At 39.4% G+C, this 24,462-nt stretch overlaps 2 protein-coding genes across 7 annotated transcripts in view; one reads left to right on the top strand and one right to left on the bottom strand.

Annotated features, from left to right (window-relative positions):
- Positions 1 to 10,854, bottom strand: part of CPEB3 (cytoplasmic polyadenylation element binding protein 3) — a 102,718-nt gene extending 91,864 nt beyond the window's left edge. Inside the window, exons 1-2 of one of the 6 annotated variants that reach the window (XM_026094130.2) lie at positions 10,687 to 10,854; positions 1,804 to 2,720 (exon numbers count right to left, since the gene is read on the bottom strand). In XM_026094130.2, the coding sequence (XP_025949915.1) occupies positions 1,804 to 2,709 (906 nt within the window). In that variant the 5' untranslated portion in view covers positions 2,710 to 2,720; positions 10,687 to 10,854. Of the gene's footprint in view, positions 1 to 1,803; positions 2,721 to 2,946; positions 10,277 to 10,686 lie in introns of those variants that run through there. The other 5 variants (XM_026094126.2, XM_064514060.1, XM_026094127.2 and 2 more) reach the window with 5 other exon arrangements.
- Positions 10,855 to 10,946: 92 nt separating this feature from the next.
- The window catches only part of MARCHF5 (membrane associated ring-CH-type finger 5), a 35,976-nt gene continuing 22,460 nt past the window's right edge, over positions 10,947 to 24,462 (top strand). The window contains exon 1 of the mRNA XM_026094162.2: positions 10,947 to 11,259. Within this exon, the coding sequence (XP_025949947.1) occupies positions 11,216 to 11,259 (44 nt within the window). The 5' untranslated portion in view covers positions 10,947 to 11,215. The remainder of the gene's footprint in view (positions 11,260 to 24,462) is intronic.

Here is a 24,462-nt window from a genome sequence, read left to right as displayed (position 1 = left end):
TTTCTAGTCACTTTCGCTGCTAGATAATTCTAGCATAATAATGCTCTGATCTGTGAAAATTAAAAAATATGTAAGTTGTGTATTCATTAAAGCTATGCCAAACCACAAATATAAAACCATTTACTGTTATTTTTCCTATAAATACAAATTCTTTACCAGAATTCATGAAGCCTTACGTTTAGAGAACTTCAGTAAAGGAATAATCATAAACTGAAACACATTTTCCACTCCTAAAAATGACCGGGAGCTAGATGTAATATTTTTTGTGCTACTAGGGTCTGTGCAACATAACAGTTTCACCAGGCATATCATTTCTAAAGAACAGTCCTTCTCCAGACTTCAGTGCTACAGGGACACTGACCAGCAGCTTACCAGGAGCCACTCCGCCTTCTTTTAGGGTAGCCAATAAAAAATTAGCAACTCTCCCTTTAAACAGAATGAAGCAGCAAAATGAAATTTCAGGGCTGAGTATAAGATACCCTCTTTGAATGGGACTGGAAAGTGCACAGGAATGCATATATCGTACTCCAACAAACTCTTAAAGCAATTTTTTTTTTTTACTTTGTTCCTAACACTGTCAATCTAGATACCATCCTTATAGTACTAACAGGTTAAAAATGTTTGACAGTTCATACTTTGTTGAAAAAGCTATTACTGAAAGAGAAAGCATATAGATAATTTCACTATATTCCAAAACAGAAAATTTCTATTTGTCTGAGACTACAAAAGCTAACCTAGAAAACATTTGAGATTCACTTCACCTTGCATAGATCTAACTGCAAGTGCATGCTCTCCTTTTTTCAATCTAAAAATGGAATTAACACCATGATAGGTTCCATTCTGCATTAAAATTGCAAATCTTCTATGTGGCCTAGTTTCAGCTGCAATTGATCTGCTTTGTCGTCATAGATTAAAAAAAAAAAAAAAAACAGTGAAGGGCACTGCAGCTTTAAATATTTCAGAGCTATGTAGCTAGTAAATAGACTCCATTGCAATATGGCTCTGAAGGTCGTGTCCTATTGTCTCTTTTCTCTGCAAATATTTTGAACAGCATAAAATGGTTTATTTTATACAATACCTCCCTGCCATTTCTAAATCACGTCAGTTGTATTAGGCATTTCCTTACTGGAAAGGACAGATACGCCACTCTTTCCATACACACCCACGCTGCTTCTAGATGTATTCAAAACATACACCATCAATATAACGCCAAGGCTATACAGATCAGACAAATACAGGGCTTCATATGTATACCTTATGCAAACAAGCCCCCCTTACACCCAACACAACATAAGGACAGTTAGTTATTTCAGCGGTGATAAAATAATTTACTAGATTTCTGGTCAAGAAGCATCTCTGGTTAAAATTAACATGCTCTTAGAAAACTGAAACCAGCAATTTTAATGTCTCCTCCTGTTTCTCACATACGAGAGAACGTGGAAAAAAAAATTATACAAACAGAGCACCAATAGAACAAAGTCTGCCAAACCTGTTTTCCATGAAGGTTACTACCTTTCTAATGCTAATAACAACAACAATAATAATAATGAAAAGCCCTGGTGATATTTAAGAACAAATTACAAGAAAAATAAGACTCTAAACCTTAAGCCAGAATTTGGGATCTTCGTGTATGCACTCCCTAGGATCAACCCCAGTGATTTCATATGGGGGGACTATTTAGTGCAGATATAAGTTACAGAGGTGCCTCTCAGGTAGAACAGTAACATGAAATAAACCCCTGCAGTAAAAATAACTCTGTGACAGCTGTCACCATGTAGAAGGTGCATGTAGCATTTCATTTACCTGAAAAGGCAACAGATTGTTGCCATTATCCGTCCTGAAAGCGTTGTCTTCCATCCAGGATTTGGGAGTTAAGGGTGCAGCCCGTGGGAACTTCGGAGGGGCAATGACATTGCTGGAGAATGGTTTTTTAAGGGGTGAAATGGGATTGAGGGGGGAGGGTACGCCGACCCCCACTCCCACGCCAACCCCCACTCCAACTGCCCTTCGAGGGTCCCTACCAGCCTGCAGCCCACCCCAAGGGTTGGAAGGCGTACTCCAAGCCGCGTTTTGATGGTTATTCCAGCTGGAGGAGGAAGAAGAGGAGGCAGAGGAGGAAGACGGCTTGCTGGTCATGATGGGCTGATGGCTGTAAGCAGCATTTCTCTGGGCAAAAGGTGCCTGATTAGGGCTCACGGGTGACCTCCGCTGCTGCTGCTGCTGCTGAGCTTGCTGCTGCTGCTGCTGATGTTGGTGGTGTTGAGTCTGAGCTAGGCCAATTTGAGGCGAGAAAGTGCCACCAAACACAGGGTTGACGTGGTGTGGAAAATTCTGGAAAAGCATTGTCCCATTGACTGGAGTAATCCCTTGGAAAAAGCTATCATCCACCGTGTTTGTGGTCCCTGTAGACCAGGTGCTGCCGAAGGAGGGAGACAAGGAGGTGCCGGCTGCAGGTTCTTGTTGAGGCTGGTGAAAGCTCAAGCCAGGCAAAATGGGGGACTCCATCTGCATCTTCTCCTTGCTATTTTGGGCAGGAGCTGATGTGCCGATACTAGTCACTGGGCTGCTGTCTTCTGGTTTGGGTGTCTCCGACGAGATGGGCGTAGAGGGGGCTTCTGCTGAGTTTGGATCTTGCTGCTGCTGCTGCTGCTGCTGCCGCTGCTGCTGGGGCTGGGCTTTGCTTTTGTCCATCAGTAAATCATCCTGCATGGTTTGCGCAGCTGAAACAGTAGGGGAAAAAACCACAAAGACAGATTATTAACATTGTCATTCATACTACAAACCAGGCTGTTTTAATCATCTGCCTGCCAAAAATCTCGTCCTATTGCTAGTGCTATGCTACAGCAAGTTGCAAGGCAAACCCGTAATCTCCCCCTCCCCCATTTAGGAATATGTAACGTTTGATCGTGCCAGATTGCCTTTAAAATATTTTGTAAGATGCTTCACCCTTTTTGATGCCTTGTTTCCCTTCAGTTTAAATGAGAGATGTGCTTATAGGGCAGAGATATACAGCAATTTCGCCACGTCTCTTTTCTCTTACACCGGAACTCAGAGCTCTCACCCTGCAATGAGAAACTGATTCTGGTTCCTGTTTTTCCAAGCACCCTCCTCCTCCTCCACCTCCTCCCCCTGGTTATTTGCATACGTCAATAAATACTGCTGCGTCCTTCAGCAAGGTTAAAAAGACACCAGTCTTCGCTCTTCTCCACCCCTTTTCTATTAGGGGACCTTTAAAGGAGCCGGATGCCTATTTTCCTTAATTAACAAACAAGCTTTCAATTATTTAAATTTAACAGAGAGAAAGCACGCACAAAATCTTGCGCTGATTACGGAAGCAGTTCTTAGCTGCACTATCATTTTCTGGCCTTTTTTTTGCCAGACAGCTTGCTGTTTGCTTAAGAGGCATGTGAAACAATCATAACGATGAGGTGGGGGGAAAGAAGATGTAGCGATAGTTCATGCACACCGATGTGCAGTTATATTTGCCTTTAGTGACCTTGCAACCCTTCTGTTTAAAATGGTATTTTACATCAAAGTAGTCCTTTGCTTAAGTGTATTTCTACTCACTACCTTCCTATATGAACTATCATAAGGAGAGTAATTTGTTTATAGAAAGATTAAGATCAAAATGAGCAAATCTGGGAGATAGTATTAGAGACTGAAGTTTCTGATGCTTTCACAATAAAAAATAAAAACAGGATAAATCAAAATATTTTAAATATAGACATGCCGCATTTCAAAAGCCATCTTTATATGCACAAAATGAAGATTAGCAAAGCTATTTATTTGCTAAACCAATACATAAGCATAAATTTAAACTTTAAGAATCAAATGCATATAGCATGATTGAGTCTTACATCTGCTAGAAAAGGTACTTCATATAAAATGGGTCAGATAATAAAACTTAAATATTATTTCAAAACATTAGCACTAATGCATATACAGATGTCAAGGAACAGCAATTGCATGAAACCAGAACAGGCACCTCCAAATTTTGCAGACTTTTAGTCAATTAAAGAGATCATTATAAATTTAAAAGTATTTTAAATGAGCCGAAATCCCTTACTTTAATTGAGTAACCATGTCAAAGATAGTCATTGCTGGATACCTAATCACATTTCTGTCGAGCTAATCATACGATGTTGTTTAATGAAACAAAGTAAACTTAAACCAAATCTATAAATTGATTAAGAAGGGTGTCAGGAAGTTGTCAATGACCCTCTACTTTCTGACATCAACTGTTTTCAGATGGTCCACGTCTATCTATAAGACTTTTTTTTTCTCTCTCTTCTAAGCCATACACATTTGTTAATTAAAAATGAATGTCAGGACAGGTTTCTGCTATCAGTTAGGTTACTGCTCATGCTGTCTATTATTTCCCTGTTTAATATGTAAGCCTAACAACAGGGGTTTATGAACAGACTATATAGTGAGACAGCATTACGGCAAGTTCCTAAGAAGAAGGGAGTAAACTATTGCAACTGAAAAGGGCAGCACTGCTGCTGCTGGGGGTGCAGAAAGCCTTGTGAGGCAGTTTAAAGCAATACTGCAGTAAGCCATAATAATCCAAGCTCTGTGTAGCTTTCCATTAGCTGCATTTCTATCAAAATCACTGTTAGTCCTAAGGCTGCATAAAATTGCTGATGATTCCACATCAGAGAGAAAAACGCAATGTTTATCCTTCTCCAGGTTCTGAGACATCAATATAAAAATATATTTAGGGAGAAAAACATAGCAGCTGAAACGTTAAAATTCTGTTGTCAATAAAGTATATTTAAATCAGTTAGTCACCAAGTTATCTATAGTTGCTACCACAGCAGTTGTTTCAAATATGTATCTTGACCTAGCTATTTGTTTTTGAACTTTATCCTGAGGACTGCAATCCACATTCATTTTCATATTACTTCTTAAAGGTAAAATTTCTGCATAATTCAACCCTCTCGTCAAGGTCAAGACCTACCTTTAATGAATGAAGCCAGTCTGAATGGAAAAACACTGGATAATAAATGACTTTGAAAGACAGGCCAGCCAATGTCTAATGTTAGACTAATATGCAGTACCTCTTGATTATTTGCTGGTGTAAGTACTTGTGCAAATTTACAATCCAGTACAGGAAATCTATATCCCCAAAGCAATACCAGCTCCGTTTCATGCAGTAACCCACGCAGTCAATGCAGAAATTCTTAAGGAACAGTTACCTTTGGATTTTCTGTATTTAAAGATCAATAAAATGACAGTGTGTTTATTTCCCTCTTTCGGATTTGGTATATGACAAATAGGCGACCACTCTGGCAAGAGCGCTTTGACAACTGGAAGGACAGGGCGCATGCTCTCCCACGGAATTATGGGGTTTGAAGTCTTACCTACGCACGCTTTTCCCTGCGGTCTGTGGTGAGAACAAGCGTCCTGCAAGGAAGGGGGCTCGAAGAGAAAAACATATACACACAAACACACACTGACTCACTCTCTCTCTCCAGGGAAAAGTGTTGCAGTCTGAATCACTAGCTCTGGGGAAAACAAGTATCTGTCAGACTGAGCTGGAAGTCAATAATAAAATAAGAGCTTCTAATAGTTTAATTAATTTATAAACCCAGATCAAATAGCTACCTAGTTGGAACAGTGATCACTAGCCAAACTATTCTAGTACAAGAAATTAATTATAAGCTTATACCAGCTATTAAAAGATTACAGCTATTACAGATGAGACTGTGTCATGATTCTTAGCTGAGGAAAATACTAGTCTGTTATAGTATCATTTTTAAAAACATACTCCAAAGCTCATACACAAATAGGACATTTATATTTTTTAAAACAAATAAAAATCAGTACATAGGCATTAAATGGTGCTATATGAATAGCTTCAGATTTCCAAATTACTGTTTTTCAATACCAAATTATTGTTAATACCCTGGCAATCCTACTGAGAAAAAAAAGGGGGCAGAAAATTTACTATTTAACATTCCATTTGCCCTGTACTCTGCAGTTCCTCATTTCAGCTGCCTCCCTTCCACCAGCCACGATCCACATATCTCCAACCTCCACTTCAGTACATGGCCTGAAAGGAATTCCTCTCATCATGCATTCACATTTTGATGATTAATATAGGTCAGGTGTAGCTTTCAGAATTCAGTTTACAGACACTTGTGTTTGCTGTCTTATACATGAATAGCTAAGTTTCTGGTTATTCCGGACCAAGTGCTAATGCTTGTATGGAAGTTACATAATTGAAATCAGCAGTGTGAAAACATCCGTGTTTTGTAAAATTGCATGCTGATTGTTCAAAGGATGAAATATACTTTGCTTTACAGATGAAAGAGAGATGACTAAAGCTGAGAAAAAGAAATTAGGGGAGTTGAAAATGGGTTGCTGAAAAACAGGCCTTTGCTTTCTACAGTCTGTTTATGTTGGACTGTATGGCCTGCGTGCCTTAAGTCGATGTTGTAATTAAGAGTTTCTCAACACTTGCTCTGACTTGTTTGTGCTACTCTGAATCATTAAAGGCCAGGAAAACTGCTTTCTTACAGCAGTTGAGAATTTCTCATTTATTGAAATATCCCAGCTAGTACAGGGCTGGCTCTGTTCACTGAATACCATTCCTTTATGTCCCTTTTTATTTCTGGATTATTGCTTTTCAGGTGATTTGAGGATGCATGTGGAAGGGACCAGAGCCTTGCTGTCAGTTCTGCGCAGGGAACAGCTTCACTCTGTAGATCAAACATTAAGAAAAGCAGAGTGCTTACTGTACATCCAGAAATGGAAAAGCACTTTATAACCAAGAAAGTCAAGGTATAAAGGCAGCTTTTTTATATTAGTAGCCACTCAAAGAAAAATAATTTTTATTTCTACCAGTTAACTCTTCAGTAATTGAAAGCTAAAAAGATGATAAGAACAGCTGTATCAGAACACAAGCGCTTCATTCAATCTGATATCTGAATTACTTGACCTGGGCAAGTTCCAAAGAAACAAATGTAAAAAAGGCTCAAATGAGCCAAGCTAACTCAATGTATTTTCACTTTCTGAAATCCACTCAGTGTATTCTTATTTCCTTGAATTCATTATTAAGTAATTTAAGCCTACTACGACTAACAAGCTATGCTAGTCTTTTTACCAGAAAGTGAACATTCCAACTAGCTTGAAGGTTAAAAAGGAAGCATTATGTTATTGAAAAACTGAGTTTTACTGCAAAAGCATTTTTCTCAGGTTAGATTTGCTTCATTATAGTTTCATTGAGGGCTCCTTGTCTTTTCACAAAGGAATGAAGTAAATATAAAATGCCTAACTGATCTTGTCATTTATTTTATACATTGCTATCGTAGCAGTTAAAATGCAGTATTGCCTAGAGAGAATTAATACTTTCATATTGCCTGGTTACTTCACTTTGCGGAAAACAGTGAATAATTCCAGCGCTCTCAGTGTTGTCACATCAAAAGGTATTAAGGAACCATTACTTTATTATTCAGCCTCTTTGTCAGGCCTTGCTGAAATGATTAGGTAAACGTTTAATATTATCTCCATATTTATTGTTACATTACTTGCTTATGAACTTCTTCATTAAACTTAAATCTGAATAAGTTTGTTACCAAACAATTTAGTATTTTAAAAGATGTCCTGTCAACTTATAAATCTGATAGTAAATTGAGCCCTAAATTCGGCTAAGCGCTAAATAGCTTATATTATTTTTGGTGGTTTTCATCAAGTACTATACTTGCCTTCTAATGAAAAGTTTTGTTTAATGCAAAATAGCTGCCATGTCCTGTTAGTATCAGTGAAGCTGAGCTCAGTCTAATCTCAGTTAGTAGCAATCATTTTCCTTCACTCGCATTGGCAAAAGGGAGTCTGTTCCCAGGAGAGTTGTGTCTAACTAGGCTCAAATGCAGCTACTACGAGGTGAAGACAAGAGAGGACAGAGTGAGACAATGCAATGAACATCTCGGAGACAGAAAGAAGGAAGGAAGAGGAATTTATTAGGGAATAATAGGGGAAGCAATAATTTAAAAAATGCAAAAGCAGCAAGAAGCAACCTGAGCTTTATAATGGAAATTGCTAATGCAAAGCAGGAAGCATAAAGAATAAAAAGTGTAAGGAAAAGGAAGAGAAAAAGGGGGGGGAAAGTGAATTGAAGGGGAAGATTGTTGGGGAGAATAAAGAAAGCATTTGAGCAGAGCAGCTGCATATCCGGTCTTGTTAGGGGGAAGAGATGAGGATGGAATGACAACTCCTGCTCTGTCAGGCAATGAGGAAAGCTCTCGCAAAGTGCAGAAACAGTTGCTTATGTATGTATTCTTATATCACACTTTGATTCTGCAATGAGCAGACAAATTGAAAATGCTGTGCAACAAACCCTGGAACAATACAGAGGCATAAACCAGCTTTTAGATTTCAGGATTTTTAAGCTATTTATGGGATGCTTTCGGGTCTGAACTTTTTATGCTTAATGTTTGCAAAAAATATGAGGTACAAGCCTGCTAAGTGTTTACCATTTGACCTGATATTCAAGTTTTGTCCTGTCTTGTCAGTCAGTGGTAGAGCAAAGGAGCCTTCTTTCTCACACACTATTCTTCAGCCTCGTATAGTAGCCAAGTAATCCTGGGTTGTGGTTACATTTCCTTGTGTAAGTATTGTTCACCGCCATTATTACTGATCATAACCTCATAGGTTTATCCTAGATGGCAGGCAACTAATACATCCTTCCCATCTCCCAAACAGAAATACAGAAATTACACAAATCATATAACCGTAGGAATAAAACCAGCTTCCCTGGTTTATGTCCAGTTTGTAACGCTTGAGGACAAATACATAAAACGTAAGTATTTAGCTAATTTGTCTGATCAGTGCTCTGGTCAATAGCTAATGCACTTATTCCAGACCAAGATTAGAAACCAGGAACTCCGATAGCTAATATTCCTCTTCTATTTCACAAACAGCTGTATGACTAATCAGCAAAGTGCGTATTGGGTTCTCTTCCAGGAAGCCATCCATGTATGGTGTATCCAGGCCACTGCAGGCCCAAGACTTCTCAGCAGCACAAGCAAAATTGAATTTCACTGTCCCCAGAGTAAGTACCAAATAAATTTTCTAGCACGTCAGTTTGACATCTTCCTTCTGCCTTCTATACATACTTCCAATAAAATACGCTTAGAAACCACTTCAGCATTCCCATTTACGATACTGCGTAATTAAAAAACAAGCGAACAGTGCCTCCCACACCCACTCTACACATATAGCATAGCTTAAAAGTCCAAATCAGGCTGTGAAAGGATAAATGGAAAATATCTGGGAAAGATAAGGTCAGACACAAAATAACGGTAGAAGCTTAAAATAACGTACGTAAACCGAGGTCTAATGCATTCTTAGTTGAGGGACTCCAACTGTGCGACCAACTTCTACATTTATATTATTCTGTAATCTGACAATGTTGCAATATTTTGCTTTTTCACACCCGTTTTTACAACACCTCCAGACTCTCAGAGTGATTTTTCTGTAGCTAAGGCATCAGGGTCAGAGAATTCAGGATATTCATAAAGATTGCTTCCTATTTTACCTGATCACTACAGCCATGTATACCCACCAAACAAATGCTACTTGTCTCAACGGAGAACAGATGCACATTGATGCAGATGCCTGTTTCTGGGGTGGGCCTGGTAAACTACCACCTTGTGCACTAATTACAGTATAACCAGGTTATAACTTACATGAGGTATCAGGGACTCGCTACATGTAACAAAACTCATTACAAGGCCCAGTTATTAAAAAAAATATGTATACGAGTCATACAACCTGAAAAGGAAAGGCCACAGTTGATCTTTGCTAACGAAGCTTCCCAAGAATCTGGAATGCCTTAACTGTCTCTGGAAAGTATGACATCACCCCTCGCCTGGGGAACATGAGATAACGCAGAACCTTTACATACAAGTAAATGAGCTACACTCAGACCGTGAAGAGCGGGAGAGCGACATTGCGCGCCCATGGCGGAGATGGAGGAATGTAACTTTTCTCCAGGCACCACCTGCCTCTTTGTTCTCAAAATGCTTTTCAGATTCTAAATTTCCAATTTCTTACACTGTGGTGCTGCACATCAACTTCAGAGCATACGACAGATTTTAAAAGCACTTTAGAAGTTTGGGTTTTTTTCTTTCTTTTCCCTCCCGCATTAGGAAGCACACCTACGAACTGAAATACCGAGTTACGGTTACCCCCGCACTGCCGTCCTGCACCTCACCCCGCTTGCTCCCAGAGGGGCTCAGGCCGTCCCCAGTGCCGAGGGCCAGGCACAGGGGGGCGTTTTACCTCCCCGCTGCCAACAAACCCGCGGAAACGGGCTCCCTTCCCTTCCGCTGCGCCAGCCACCGCCCTCCTTGGCAGCCCGGCCGCCGCGACCGGGCACCTGCAGCGGCCCCTCCGCCCTCGCGGCTGCCGCCTGCACCTGCCGGCCCGCCGCGGGGGGCTGCTCCTGCCCGGCCTCGGCCGCCGCCTCCCTCCCTCCCTCCCTCCCTGCGCGCGCGAGGAGGTGCGAGCGGCCGTTGCGTGGCCTCCCCTCACGCGCGGGGGGAGGGGCCGCGCAGGGCAGCGGTCGCGGCGCGAGAAGGCGGGCGGCGGCGCGAGGGCGCTTCCCCCTCCTCCACCGCCCACCGCCGCAGGCGTGGAGCGGAGCCGGGGGGACCTTCCCCCTCCCGCCGCGTCCCCTACCTGCCCCGCGCGCGAGCGGTGCCAGCAGCGACTACTCAGCGGCAGCAGCGAGCAGAGGCATAGGGAGGGCCGGGGAGCAAGGGGGAGGGGGGCGCGCGCCCCGGGGGACCTTTAAATCGCCCGGAGGCGCCAGGACTACATTTCCCAGCGTGCTGCGGGCGCCGCGGCTTGTGCCCTGGCGCAGGCGCACTGGGCGACTGGGGAGGCGCCACGGCCGCCGCTTGGCTCTTACCTCACAGAGGAGTCACCGCCCCCCCCCCACCCCCCCTCACGGCGGCGGCGGTCCCGGCCGAAAGCAACCGCGCGCAGCCCCGTCCCGTCGCGTCGCGTCCCGTCCCGCCTGAGCGACCGGCCCCCCGCCCGCCTCGTCCCCGCCTGCCGAGGGAGGGGCGGCCGCGCTGCCCTGCCCCCGCCGCGCGCCGAGCGTGCCGCTTCCCCGGCGCCGGCCCCCCTCCTGCCCCAGGCCCCGGCCCGCGGCGCGGCCCGCTCCTCCCCGCCGCCGCGGAAGCGTGGCCTGGCGGCGGCGGCCATGTCCGAGGAGACGGGCCTGGCCCTGCCGCAGACCATGGACAGGTACGGGGGGGCCGTCGGGGCGCCGCGGCCGTCGACGGGCGGGAAGGGTTTGCTGGGGGGGCGGTTGGGAAGGAGGCGGCGCGTCTGGCCTAGAGCGGGTTTTGTGGCAGGGGAGGTGAAGGTGCGCAGAGGGCTGCGCAGCTCCTGCGGGCGTGGGAGATGTTGTGGGCATGGCAGCGTTGAGATGCGCGTAGGGTAAGGCAGCAAAAGAGCAGGTAGGATCAACTGGCCTTGCGTGTTCTGCTGTTGGCTTTACGATCTTCGGAGAAAGACCAGAAGTGCCTTTTCGAGTGCAGCTTAAAATATATACATATATATATATATATATATTCTAAGATAAACTGCTATGACTTAAATCTAGGCGAGGACTGATGTTTAGTTGCTCTTAAAATATCTTTATTACACTTACTTTTTATGCTTCTGTTTGAGTATGTGGCACTCTGTGGTGCTGAGGGTTGATGATACCCAGTGTACAATTTTGAGTTATCTTAAAGCCCAACCCTATAAAAAAACAAATAAGGGTTGATGGCATGTTATTGCAGGAGGTATGATAGACTGGTGTTTCAGAAGGCGGAGACCCAACAAGATTCAAACCTCTATTGATGAACCGGTCAAGCTTTCATCATAAGGAAGCAAAAACCCCAGTGTTTTTCTTCTTTCCAGGTCACCTCTAAGGAAAAAGGATTTAGTGAAATACAGACTATCATCAGGCAAGTGATGGAGATGTAAACTATGTGAGGCAGGGCAGAGCTGTATACAGCCTTTAAGGTGAGGATGAGGAATTTCAGTCTGATGTAGATAGAGGATGAAAGTGAGTTGGGGGGGAGGAGAGAGAGAAAATTGATTGTCTGTATTTTAGAAAAATTGGAGTAGCATGAGAGAAACTGGGTGATTTAGATTATAATCTAGATTGATGCCTGTCAAAGAGGATAGCATTCAGGAGACTATAAATGTCTGCAAGAAGTAACAGGAAGGAGGTGGATTTTTGGAGATACTATCAGGAAAGTATTCAGTTTGGCATATCTCCTGTGAATGTAGGGAATTAAGGGATGAAGTGGGAGGAGGATGGTAGCGTTGTTTTTTGTAGGAAGTAAAAAAAGAACGTCTTGAAAAAGATCAGGAAGAGTGATGTAGAATCAACTTTTCTGCAACCAAAATTTTCATCTTCCTTTTGAAGTTTGTACTCTTGACGATGTGTGTTTTCAATTTTTAAGAGGCCTGGGAGATCACGAGTGGGTGTCCTACTGTTTATTATTATAGTATTATATCATGAAGTCCTAGTTTAGTCTGTTGGGAACTGTCTGTGAGATGGTATTCTTAATGTGTTGTGAACTGCGAATTGATTTAACTTGATTATTGCTAATTGATAAAATAGAAGCCTTTCTCTGGTGCTTACATCAGTGTTTGGGACCGTGACGTGCAGGAGGCTGCAAAAATCTAAATTTTCTGTGATATTTTTGAAACTTTTTTGACTTTACACTTTAAAAGCATCTTTTTCTGGTTTTTTTTGCATTTTTTTCTGTCCTTGAAGAGGTTCTAGAGCATTGCCTATACTAGAAAAAGTATTGTTATTGACAACATTGGAGTAAATTGTGTTAAAAATTATTAAAACCAAGTGGTGTGTGGGAAGTAATTGAAGAACAATGTCATTAAAGACTTAGAATGAATATTTAATAAAAAAGGGAAACTTTTTAAGTAGAGGCCAAACCAGTTTACTGTACTTTTAATTCTTAGGCCTAGTGGATATGCAATTAATATTCTTAATCCTTTCTTTCAGCTCTGCAAAACTGCAGTGCATATACCTGGACCTTTTCAAATGCGTTATCCAGTAAACTTAGAATAACAGAGTTGATAATATGCAACAGGTGGAGAGCATGCCTTACTACCTGGGCAACAACGACAGTGGGGGGGGGGGGGGAAAAAGAGTTTTAAGCATGAAGGAAAGTATGAAAAGAAAGACTGGAGCTTTCACATAAGAATTCATTGGGCTCAGTTTAAGAAATTTTAGCAGTAGTAGTGTGGGAAGCAGTGAACAGAGTGGTAAGAAGCCAACTACTAAGGATTTGAATTTAATTCAGAATGCAGTACAATACCAGTAGAAGGATTTTGAAGTAACTGAGACCTCTAAAAGCAGTCAGTGCAAATATTTCTTTTTTTTCTCCTGTTACCCTTTGGGTTTATTGGAGAGGGATTATGTTAGAAGAAAGCAGTTTTCGTTCATTTGGTATTTCTCAAGATCATACGTAACTGCTTTCAGGTCATACTTAATGATCATTGAGATAAACCTTCAGTATTTCCCATTAGGGGACCTAACCTATGGATGGATACTCTGTAGGGCTACTGAGAGTTTTGCAGTGCCTCTTTCTCCATCCTGTTACCTTTATTGCTAATGACAGGTAGACCTTTATTGCTAATGGCAGGCAGATGTTTTCCTGAGTAGGAAAAAGATGAGCAAAAGTTTAAAAATAGCAGTTAGTAGATTATAATTTCACACAAACCACATACTGTTAAAGCAGATTCAGATCTCTCAGTGAAGGGTGCACAAAACAGCTTTTCAGTGAGTCAGAAGACTTTTTTTTCCTCTTTTTTTTTTTTTTTTAACCAAGAGTTAAGTCAATGGGGGGGGGATAAGATTCATTTTCTTTTCTAGTACCTAGGTGGTTACATAGAGTGGCGATGTACTGTTGTATCAAGAGCAAGGTGTTGCTGCAGATCTGAACGTATGCAGAGTTTTGTATGCAAGAGTCGGAGCTCTCATAGCAAATTATTTATTTGTGTGAGAGAACATCTGGCTTCTTCTCTTGACTCTTAGATTGTACATGCATATGACTTCTATTTTCTTTAATAAAGCAATTTGGATTTCTCCAGTGTAAGGAGTATCTTGATAGCATTTCAGAATTGTTGCCTAGGATTCATCATTCTTTAGCATTGCTTGTGCTCCCTCTTCCTTTATTTTTACTACACAATTTCAGTCTTGAAATAAACAACACATTATTAACAAAAGGATAAATAGTTGTTAAGGTGGGCCTGTGAAAAGAACTAGCTGAGTTTGATACTTGAAATATCTAGCTAATAATTTTATACTTACCTGAAAAATTGGCTGCAACATAAATACAGTAGGCATGAGAAATAGACATGGCCATCAAGTTGCACCACTTTCTGGAGTTCTGTCTGCAGTATTTGATTATCATCATCCTTTCTGGCTTCAAAACTGAGATTTCCAGCCCTCTGTTACCTACTCTTCTAGCTCACATTTTAAATAATAGGCTAAGATAATACCCTTAAAACACTGACCTATTCTGCATGCAGAATTCTTTGGTAAAAGACTATATTCCTGGAATAGTGTGTGCACTTGAAGGCAGTGTTTTTTGGTCTGTGTAAATAGTGAGATTTTATTATTTTAATCCCTTTGTTCATAGGGGTTTAGTACATAAATTGCAGAATGGTAGGAATTTTAATTAAAATTTGGAATTATTTGGCAGGGTTTTTTGTATATTGTTAATCAATATAAAAATGACTTTGTCACTTACTTGTCAAATGCAATTTGACTTTCCTGTTTTTGTAGTCATATTTTTAAGCAGAAATAATGCTTACATTCAGGATTTTTTTTAATGGCTATAGCTACATCTTATCAGTTTGCTATTTTATAGCTCTCTGTAATAGCTTGCATGTTACTGCCAGGGCATCCGTTGGCTATGATCCTGTACCGCTAAGCCTTCTTACAGAACACTTGAGGGAATTGCCATAGCTGCTGTTTTTGTTTTCTTGTATTTGTTTTGATAACCATTACTCTTTATGATGCTGTGCAGGTTTTTTTGTGTTTTGGTTGAGCTGTTGCTTTTTGAAGTGACAACATCTGAAAAGTTCATGTTTAATAATATACTTAAATGAAGACAGTGGCAAGACCATTCTGTCCACCTGCAGTTTGCATTTTAGCTGAATGCTACCTATTGATATAAAACCTGGACACTGTAAATATTTGATTAATACAGTAATATCTTTGAAGCTGTTAGTGTTCTGTTTTCTTTCTAAGATCATTACATTTATGATAAATGTGTCATCTGATTGTCTCTGATTTATTTTCTGTGATGAAAATGGTCAATTTGCTGTCTTCCAAAAAATGAATGCTTAACCACACACCACCTTTTCCCTAGCTATGTCATTGGCTATTTCTGCCTTAATTTGGTGTGAGCAGCAATGCTAAAATGTATTCATATTTATAAGCTTTAGTCTCTTGACTTCAGTGGGATTATTTGTGGATTGCCCTTGTAATTTTGTTATATTAGGGGTTTGGGACGCTGTTTTATTTTTTTGAGCATGTTGTGTGTTAGTGATATATAGTGCTCCTTATACTATATAAGGTAAAGACAAACAACCTCCTTGCCCTCCTTTTTAAAAAAAAAAAAAAAAAAAAAAAGTGCTTAGCTGAGCAGAACACAATCATTTTTGCCTTTGTTATTTATGTTAGTCAAAATGTTACAATCTGTTGAAGGTTTTTATAGGTACATGCTGCAAGAATCAGTATAATAGTAATTTTAGTATGGCTTAACTTTCAAATTAGCATGCTTCCTTCTCTGAATGGCTAGTAGATAGTTCAACCATGGTTGATATGCAACCATCCTTGATAGAAAGTAGAGCGCATCATATGGCTCTTTTGTCCTCTCTCCTTGCCATTGCTTTTTTAAGCGAGACAATTCAGCTGAAATTGCAGGTAGACTTCACAAACAATTAAAATAAGTTTGGCACTTCAGTTTAAGAAATTACTTGTACTTTCAAGAGGAGAATACTGTTGCAGCTAAGCTTCCTCTTTGCCAGAGCAGTGATTTATCAGAAAGATGCTAGCACGAGAGCCAAAAGTTTGGGGGGGGGGGGAGGAAACAGATTTATGTGTTCTCTTGGTTTTCAGAACTGTGGTCTGATTCTATGGTGGTTATTATTATTACTACATATGCAGTGGTTTTATACATCACTTTAAGTTGCTGATTTTATTCCAGTTGGCATCTGTGTTGTTGTTTGTGTTGGTATGAATCTTTTCCTTTACCTTTTCTGAAGTGTGGGCACTGATTTGGGTTTATTTGCACTATTAACTGTTTGATACTTCAGGACCAAAGTCACGGGTTAGGATTAAGACCTTAATACTGCACCCCAGCAATGTAATTAATGCTGTGTGGCCCTTGATTCTAGGTTTAAAACCTTTATTCGGAACTCCCTAACCTTCTACTGGATTTTGGACACTTTTTAAGTAGTTTCACTGACTAATGTTGACATGTGAATAAACCTTTGTAGGAACGGAGTTCAACTAAAGAAGATATACAGAATAAACTGTGGAAAACACTTTAAAGGACAGGATTTGTGTAGTATTTTTACTTTTTTCAAAGTGCTTACCATCTCTGCAGTTCTTCAGTCTGTTTATTCTACTTCTGCTGATCAAGTATGCCTCCCTTCATTGCCATGCCCCCAAGGAATTGATTGATTTCTTTCCACACAGTACGAACAGTTTAACAGAGGTGAAGACTGTTGTTGGGAGAGGGCTTTCCCTGGCTTCCGGTTGAAGTCTGTGAGCAATTAGAAGTATCGGACTTTCTGTTGTTCCTCTAGAGTAGGATCTACATGCTTAGAAAGTGTCCACATCCACAGAGGATGGGCTGTGCTGGGTTCATTCCTGCTAGAAAGGAAATGGGTTTCCACTGCAGCTGATAGGAAACTGAAGCTGATACAGGGAGGAAACAAGCAAGATTATCCCCATCTTGGACAAGGTTTCTTTTTGGGCAGGCAAGCTATTGCTATCCTTTATTCTTGATACTCTCCATTCTTGCTGCTGTTTTAAATTCTCTGCTAGTTGGTTTGTATCTTGCTTAGGGAAATCTCATATAAACAATACATTGTGACATTGATTACATAATAAAAAAGTTATATTTGAAGAAACTGCCCATATACATCTTAAAAAGCAACCAACACAACTGGTTAAAAGAGCTTTCTATTAATATCCATGCATTACAGAGACCAGCCTTGAAGTGAGACTTCTTATTTATTTGTAAATTTATTTATTTTGTTAAACTAATAGAAACCCTTTTATAGTCTTATTTTGAAGCTTTTATCTGCAATATATCTGAGAATGGATTTAAAGAATGAAATTTCAAAACAGCACTGATTTATTTTTAATAGGTCGACGCTTTCATTATTGCTTCATCCCAGATACGCCCCTTGTTATTCAGATTCTCTTTACACCAAAAGTTTTGCGTAGATTGAGTTCTTCTGTGGCTTATTGGTAAAGATGATTAATCAAGACTGATAGCAGACCTGTAGAATGCCTGTTGCCCATCTGTTGTATAAAATTATCAGCATGAATTTCTAAAATATCTTAGCCTTTTTACTGTCATTTTATATACATTGTATTTCCATCTTTGACATCAGCTTTGATATGCTTAGGAACAAACTTATGTGTTTTAAATTTAATTGCTGCTTAACTGTTAACTTCCAACTGCAGACAGACAGTTGGCCCTCCAATGTAAGTGTGGGGAAACTCCTGAGAGACTATTTATCTTCTGTACTAAAAGTCTTAGTATTTTACGTATGTTACAAAAGCATTCAACTATTATTCAAGTACTGTATCTGCTTTATGTAAAAAAGCTGTACTATTTATTAAAATTTTCTTTATAAAAGTTCTCAGACCTCCATATTAATGCTTAGGTGTGATTGTTTCCTTTGGCATGGTATCTTACAGCGCCTGCCAAAGGTCAGACTTTTGACAATCAATGTAAATGTCTTCAATAATCTGAAAATTACATATAATAATTCACAGGAAAAGATCAGTTAAAAGGTCTGAATATTAATTTTGGAAGAGAAGAGGGTGAATTTAGTTTTCTTCTATATAAATAAGATTAAAGTAGTGAATATGCCAGCTTAGGACTTGTTTGTTTGGTGCTTCTGACATCTTAACCTGTTTGAAATCTTACTCTACTGCAGTGGGTGGGGAATTCCTTGTTGTATGCAAGTGATACAACTTTTCCAGCAGCAGAACTAGGTGAATACAAGTTTGTCATAGGATGCAATACTTGTCTTTATCCAAAGAGTACATGACTTGCTCATTTTTTACAGGCATTTGTGTTTTCCCACAAACTGCAAATCCATCTTCAGTGCAGAACAACAGGAGACTCAATCCAGAGTGGTTAGGTTCTTTTAAGTAAACTGCTTCTGGTTAATATTTCTGTATGAAACTGTAATTAAGGATACACAGGATGGTCAAGGGGCTAGAGCATGTGACTTACTAGAAGAGGTTGTGTGGCCTGGAGAAGAGATGGTTTTAGGACACCTAATAGTGACCTCTAATACCTATGAGGAGGTTGCTGAGAAGACAGAGCCTGGCTTTTTATGGAGATTCCTGGAAGGATGATGAGAAGTGAGGGTCATAAATTTAATCAGAAGGTTTCAACTTTATATTGGGTTTGGGGAGGAGGAGAGGGCTCACTAGGAGGACAATCAGGCATTGGAATAGGATGCCCAGGGGGCTGCAAAATCACTGTCCATGGAGGTTTTCAGGATGCAGCTGGAGAAAGCTCTGACAATCTGGTCTGAATTCAGTGTTGTCCCTGCCTTTGGCAGGAGGTCGGAGTAGAGACCCCCGTGGTCCCTTCCAGCCTGAATGGTTCTGTGATACTAGGTCTAGATGCAGCCCCAGTTTAAACAGGGAGACAAGACAGTTTTAAGATGCCAGTTGCATTGCATGATGTGAGCATGCTGTACTGGGGGTGCCAGTACAGTCCATCAATATATTCTAGCAAATCGTCACTTTTTTTTTCCCCAGAGTCTGTTCTGGACTCTCTAGCTAAAAATAAGATAACTTTTGCTCTAGTTGGATTGAGATCTTGGCTTTTTCTTTTCTCTCAAAGGTCTTGCTCTCTCCCACTATTTTAATGCTAATACGAACACTTAGTATCTTACTGTTAGTTCAGTGGAAGTGCTTAGGCTCAGGGTTTTTGTACCAGTCATTCAGGGGCAGAATTATGCACCCTCCTGCATTACATTAATATAGGACAAGAAAAATTCCAAGTAAAATTGCCGTTCTTACATGCCAGTTAAAAAAGCCTTGTCCCGAATTTGTATTGAATCTGGGATTAGCTGTTCATTTGTTTAAAATTTAAATCCTAATTATCCTAACTGGCTAAGATTAAAAATGAATATTAAACTGGTCTGCTATAACAGTTTCCCTATAATAAGTAAATGCCAATTGATTTAAGGACCAACCATGGGATGTTGGTATATGTTTATGTTTGTAGGAAACAACTTTTCCAAGTACACCAAATTTTTGTATAAGGATGGTTAGCATTTCAAAGCTGTTAGTTGATTGATTGCTGATGAGCATTATGGACTGTTCAGTGTTTTTAATTTGTGTATCTGTGCCTTATTCTCCCTTTGTCAGGCATTTCTTTTTCAAGATGTATATATTTACAAGAAAATGTTAATATAGTGTGAAGGTAGAGAGTAAGAGTGCAGATAAAACTATCTGGCTTTTAGTGGCTAAGAAACAAACTATTTTAAAAATAATTATTATTTCTTCACCAGCTTTCTAGAAAAAAAAAATTAGACTCTTTGTTTTAAAGCCATAATGTGTTCTACATAACTTTCTGATCACTTTCTTTTGTGTTCCTCCTGTTATAAATGGCTTCTCCTGGGATCTGAATACTTTGTTTAGAAGTAGATATTTTATATTGGACTAAAATGTGCCAACATAAGTTAGCCTTCTGTGAAGGATATAATTACAGAAAGCCATGTGCTGAGTGCTTGTGATTGTTCTGCTGGTGAGTCATGCAGAGCCCGCTCTGCTGAGTGCAGAGGAGAGTTGCTTAATGCTGTCATCAGACATCTTGGAGTTCCGTTCACGTTTATATGGACTGCAGCCTTCCTAATTTTCACTGCCTGCCAAAATTGAGTGGTTGTTTTTGTTGCTCTTTAGCTATTAGTGCCCTAACGTTATCTTTTCTTGGCATTAAAAAAAAAAAAAAAACTTTAAAAATTGAAACTTTTTACAGGGTTTATTTTGATGCATCTCAAATTGTTTGGTTCTTTTAGTTAAGAAAACATTAGGATATAAGATGATTGACTTCTGTAGAGCTTTTTTTGCTTTGCTCTCTCCTATTTTAAATTTTGTAATAAAAATAAGTTACAAACTGAGAATCAACTTGAAGAATAGTCTCTATTGTATAAACTCTGAATTCAAAGCAATTTGCTTGCTTTGGGCTTTTCCTGCCAGTTCCTGCAGCTGTAGGGCTGCACTTCCTATTTTTCTCCTCCTCTTCCTTGGAAGAACGTAACAGGCAAACTGGTTACCCTCTATGGTCAGTTTAACCATGAAACTCAGTAGGTACACGTGCAGAAAAATTAAACTCTTGTTTCATGATTATCTTACCCAAGTGCTAAGAATGTAATGTAAAGCAAGTAGCCTTAAGCTTTGTTTCTAAACTGGTTAAGTCAAGGTTAATATATTTATTTTTAAATATATCATGCCTAAAGATTAATTTGTGTTTTTACATCACCTGTGTGATACTGAAGAATTGCTGCAGGAGTTTGAGTTCACGTAATGCACGCTGAATGGAATTCAGCTTTGCATTTCTTGGCTTTTACCTTTTGCTTGTCATAGGAGCAGATTAATGTCAAGATGGTTACAATTTTAGACACCTCAGAATTGCTCTATTCTGTATATATGCTGCTTCTGATGTTTGTAACATCTGTCAACTACTTTGTAACGTATACCACAAATACCGGTACTGGTATTTTCTGATGCAACTCTCTTCCCCTCCCTTCCCTCCCAAATGCAAACCAGAATATTTTACAGCAGTTTAATGCTTGTTCGGTGGAAACTAAATCTTTTTTTCTTAAAGACTAGCAGTTGTATTTAACATTCCAGTTTAAAACAGCAGATTATAAATGTTGATACTGATCTCTGAAAACATAAGTATGGTTAGTGCTTGATTAAGGAAGCTAATAAGTAAATGCTAACCTTCTGTTACGGAAAAGTAAATCCTCCACAGGAGATATGAAGTACTTTAACATTTGTTGTCCCTTGGCTCAGAATTTGAAGGAATAAAGGTTGTAGTTAAATTCCTTTAAGTCAACCTAACACTTGCTTTGATTTACAGATCATCATCTTGGTTATTAGAGGGGGAAAAATGGATGTAGTTATTGCTAATCAAATGACACAGCTAATAACAGAAATCTGCAGCAATGAAACAACTGTGCAGTGATTCTTAACCTTGGTCCATGAGCAGCATTACCAAGGAAGCTATATGCTGTAAGCAGCATTGTTTTGATGTCATGGTTAGCCTTAATGCTGATATTTTTAAATTCTGTGATGTTGGAAAGTTGCTTTCTGTGAAACATGGTCTGGGGAACCTCTTCTGTGTATAATTAAGTTATAGTAGTATCTTAGTAGAGCATCTTATCATACTTTGAATATGTTTTTACTAAGAAACAGCCTCCAGTATTTTAGAGCTTCAGATCAATTTTTTTATTGCATGCATTGATATTTTTCACACAAACCTTCCTCTACCCTCTGTTCAGCTGTCTTTGTTTAGAATTATAGGAAGGACAGCCAAAGAAGTAATTTTCTGTACATTGTCCTTGATTTTTTTTTTTTTTTCTAGCAACTTTTTCTGTGCACTGGTGTAGTTTAAGTGTTACTATGTCATGTCTAACTGGAGAGGGTATTGACTGAGCTACTGAAAACAATGACTCATATGATCTTGACTTTTCTTTCCTTCCCAAATAGAGTAGAATTCAGGTCATGATGACTATGATCAAGGGTATAGCTGAAGATAGTTTTCCAAGGAGGCTGCAAATGATTGAAGTTTTTGACAGACACGATTACTTATTTTGCTACACTTCTGTTATCTGGCAAGTGTATTTGATGTGTCGGAAACCACAGAAACGGTCAAAAAGCAAACCTTAACACATGGTGAAATACAGATATTCCTAGGGAATGATGACTGGTTTAAGAATTTAAGTAATGCTGTCTTCCTGTTATTAAATCTGGCAGTATTGCTAGAACTAAGAATTATTGTGTTATCCTCAAGTAATAATCCATTCTCCTTTAAATAATCTCTTGTTTGTGTATAAATCAGGTACTCCAGCCAGTCAGAAGTGGGGTGTTCTGCCTTACCAGTAGGTCATGTTAACAGTGATCGTGAGCTACATGTAGCCTTCTTGCCATCTGGAGTTTTTGAAGTATCCTGAACACACTAGGTGCTTTTCTTTCTTCAGCCAGGGTATATATCTGGATATGAATTCTAACTGATCTAGCCTCACACTTCTTCATTTATGCCTTGACACTCTGCTGCTCTGCAGTTAGACATTGACAGAAGCCAAGACTTAAAGGAATTTCTTCTGTTTTACGTTTTCCTCGTCATCAGTGCTTCCAGACATACTTCTATACAACGTTGTGAATATTACAGGCAATTTATTACTAAAACATAATTAAGATGTTTAAGGGAACATCCAAGGAAGTAATTTTAAACACACTCTAAAATGTAATTTGCTAGTTGTCTTATGTCCTCTGTTGCTTTCTAGATTCATGATTATCAATATTTTTGTCAAGCATTGCTAAGGAAAATGGTTTTCCTTAATTAGCGTGCTGTTTGCATTATTAAAAAAATTGAATGTTTAAGGAATTGACTTACTGCTATGAGAATTCTTCCCTCTTTGCTATGTATACATATTATTTGTTCAGCTTCCTTTTCAAATAACGTTCAAGCCATATTTCAGTTTTGGAAGTAATTTGCGTATGTGGGTGGGTGGTGTTTACTGGTATTAGTCACTTAGGTTTCTTCCTGAATGTGACTGTAGGAATCAGGTGTTACTGCTCCCTAGCTGACACTCAGTATCTTAAATTGTTAGAGTTGTATTACAAGCTGCTAATTATCTATTAGAGATGATAATTAGTAAAATATGTAATGTTTTAATAATAAGGTGTTTATCATATGTGAGCAGTAGTTTTACCTAATTTACCCTTGAAATGTTTTGGAACAGCTCTGTTTTTGTTTCCCCCTTTAAGAAATAAAACAAATATATGTAACAATAAAGTTCTTATATTTAAAGGCCGCTAGCAAGGCCCCTGAGCCTTGGTGATTTCCTGGATTTTCCTTTTGGAAAAGTGAGAGAGTATGGTAATAATAAATAGTCTTTCAGAAAAGTGAATTTTGAGGCTGTTTCAAAAGGCCTGTGCCTGGATAACTGCTTATGACAATTCATTTTGTTCAGAATGAAAGGTAATGTTTGTGGGTTTGCTGGTGTTTTGGGTTTTTTTTGTTTTTTCTCCTCCTTCCCCACCCACCAGAAAAGTCTAGCTTGACAAGCTAGGAACTAAAACCCAATGAGAACTTAAAAGTGCTTGAATATATCATATCTCAATCTGTGGGGAATATCTTATATGAAGAGGGGCAGAAGTAAAGGCTCCTTTTCAGCTCAGCAGCCGTTTGGCATTACACCGGTTTTGTTAATTTGCTTTGCTTTGACAGCCCAGGGCTATATGGGTGTGTGTGCTGAAACAAAAGTTTGTGTATGATTGAAGTGTTGGCAATCAGGCAGATAAAGGTTGGGAAAGCTAATAGCTTTCTGGTAAATTACTGTGGTTTTGTTAATATTTTAATTTCGGATTATTGGTGCTGTTAAACAGGTAAGGATAAACTAGTTAGTATGTTACAACAAAATGGAAAAATCCTGAAACTTTTTCTTTTAACTCATAGAAAATAAAAACATGTTTTTTCACTGATATCTCCAACTACTTGTTCTAATTAGCTCACGTATTTCTATGTAACCTTAACTGGAGACTGAACAGCTTTCCCAAGTCAGTGTATGTCAGTAGAGCATGAATCAGAATGACAGTTTAGAAAGGCAGACAGGGGATGTGGGTGTGCTTAGAAGAATCATCTTGAGAATAATTATTCCAGCATAAAAAGCAGTATAAGTCATCAGTGTTAATGATGTCATCTGTTGCAAGAGAAAATAAAACCCTAAATTCAAGCCTTGGCAAATCATGTATTGTTATCTTTCACTTTTTGGCATATTTAATTTATCCTAAAGTACTGCATTAAATTTGTAAAGAGCGTTATGTTTTTTTGAGAGCAGATGAAACAACTAGTGTGTAGTACTCATTCTCCGCTGTTGAAGTAAGAAGGTAAATTAGGTTTTCTTTCTTCAGTGGATACTGAA

The sequence above is a fragment of the Dromaius novaehollandiae genome, chromosome 6 (genome assembly GCF_036370855.1).
Source record: "Dromaius novaehollandiae isolate bDroNov1 chromosome 6, bDroNov1.hap1, whole genome shotgun sequence".
Lineage (NCBI taxonomy): Eukaryota > Metazoa > Chordata > Aves > Casuariiformes > Dromaiidae > Dromaius > Dromaius novaehollandiae.
Note: the sequence above shows the minus strand (reverse complement) of the source record. Positions and strands in the feature narration are given on the sequence as shown.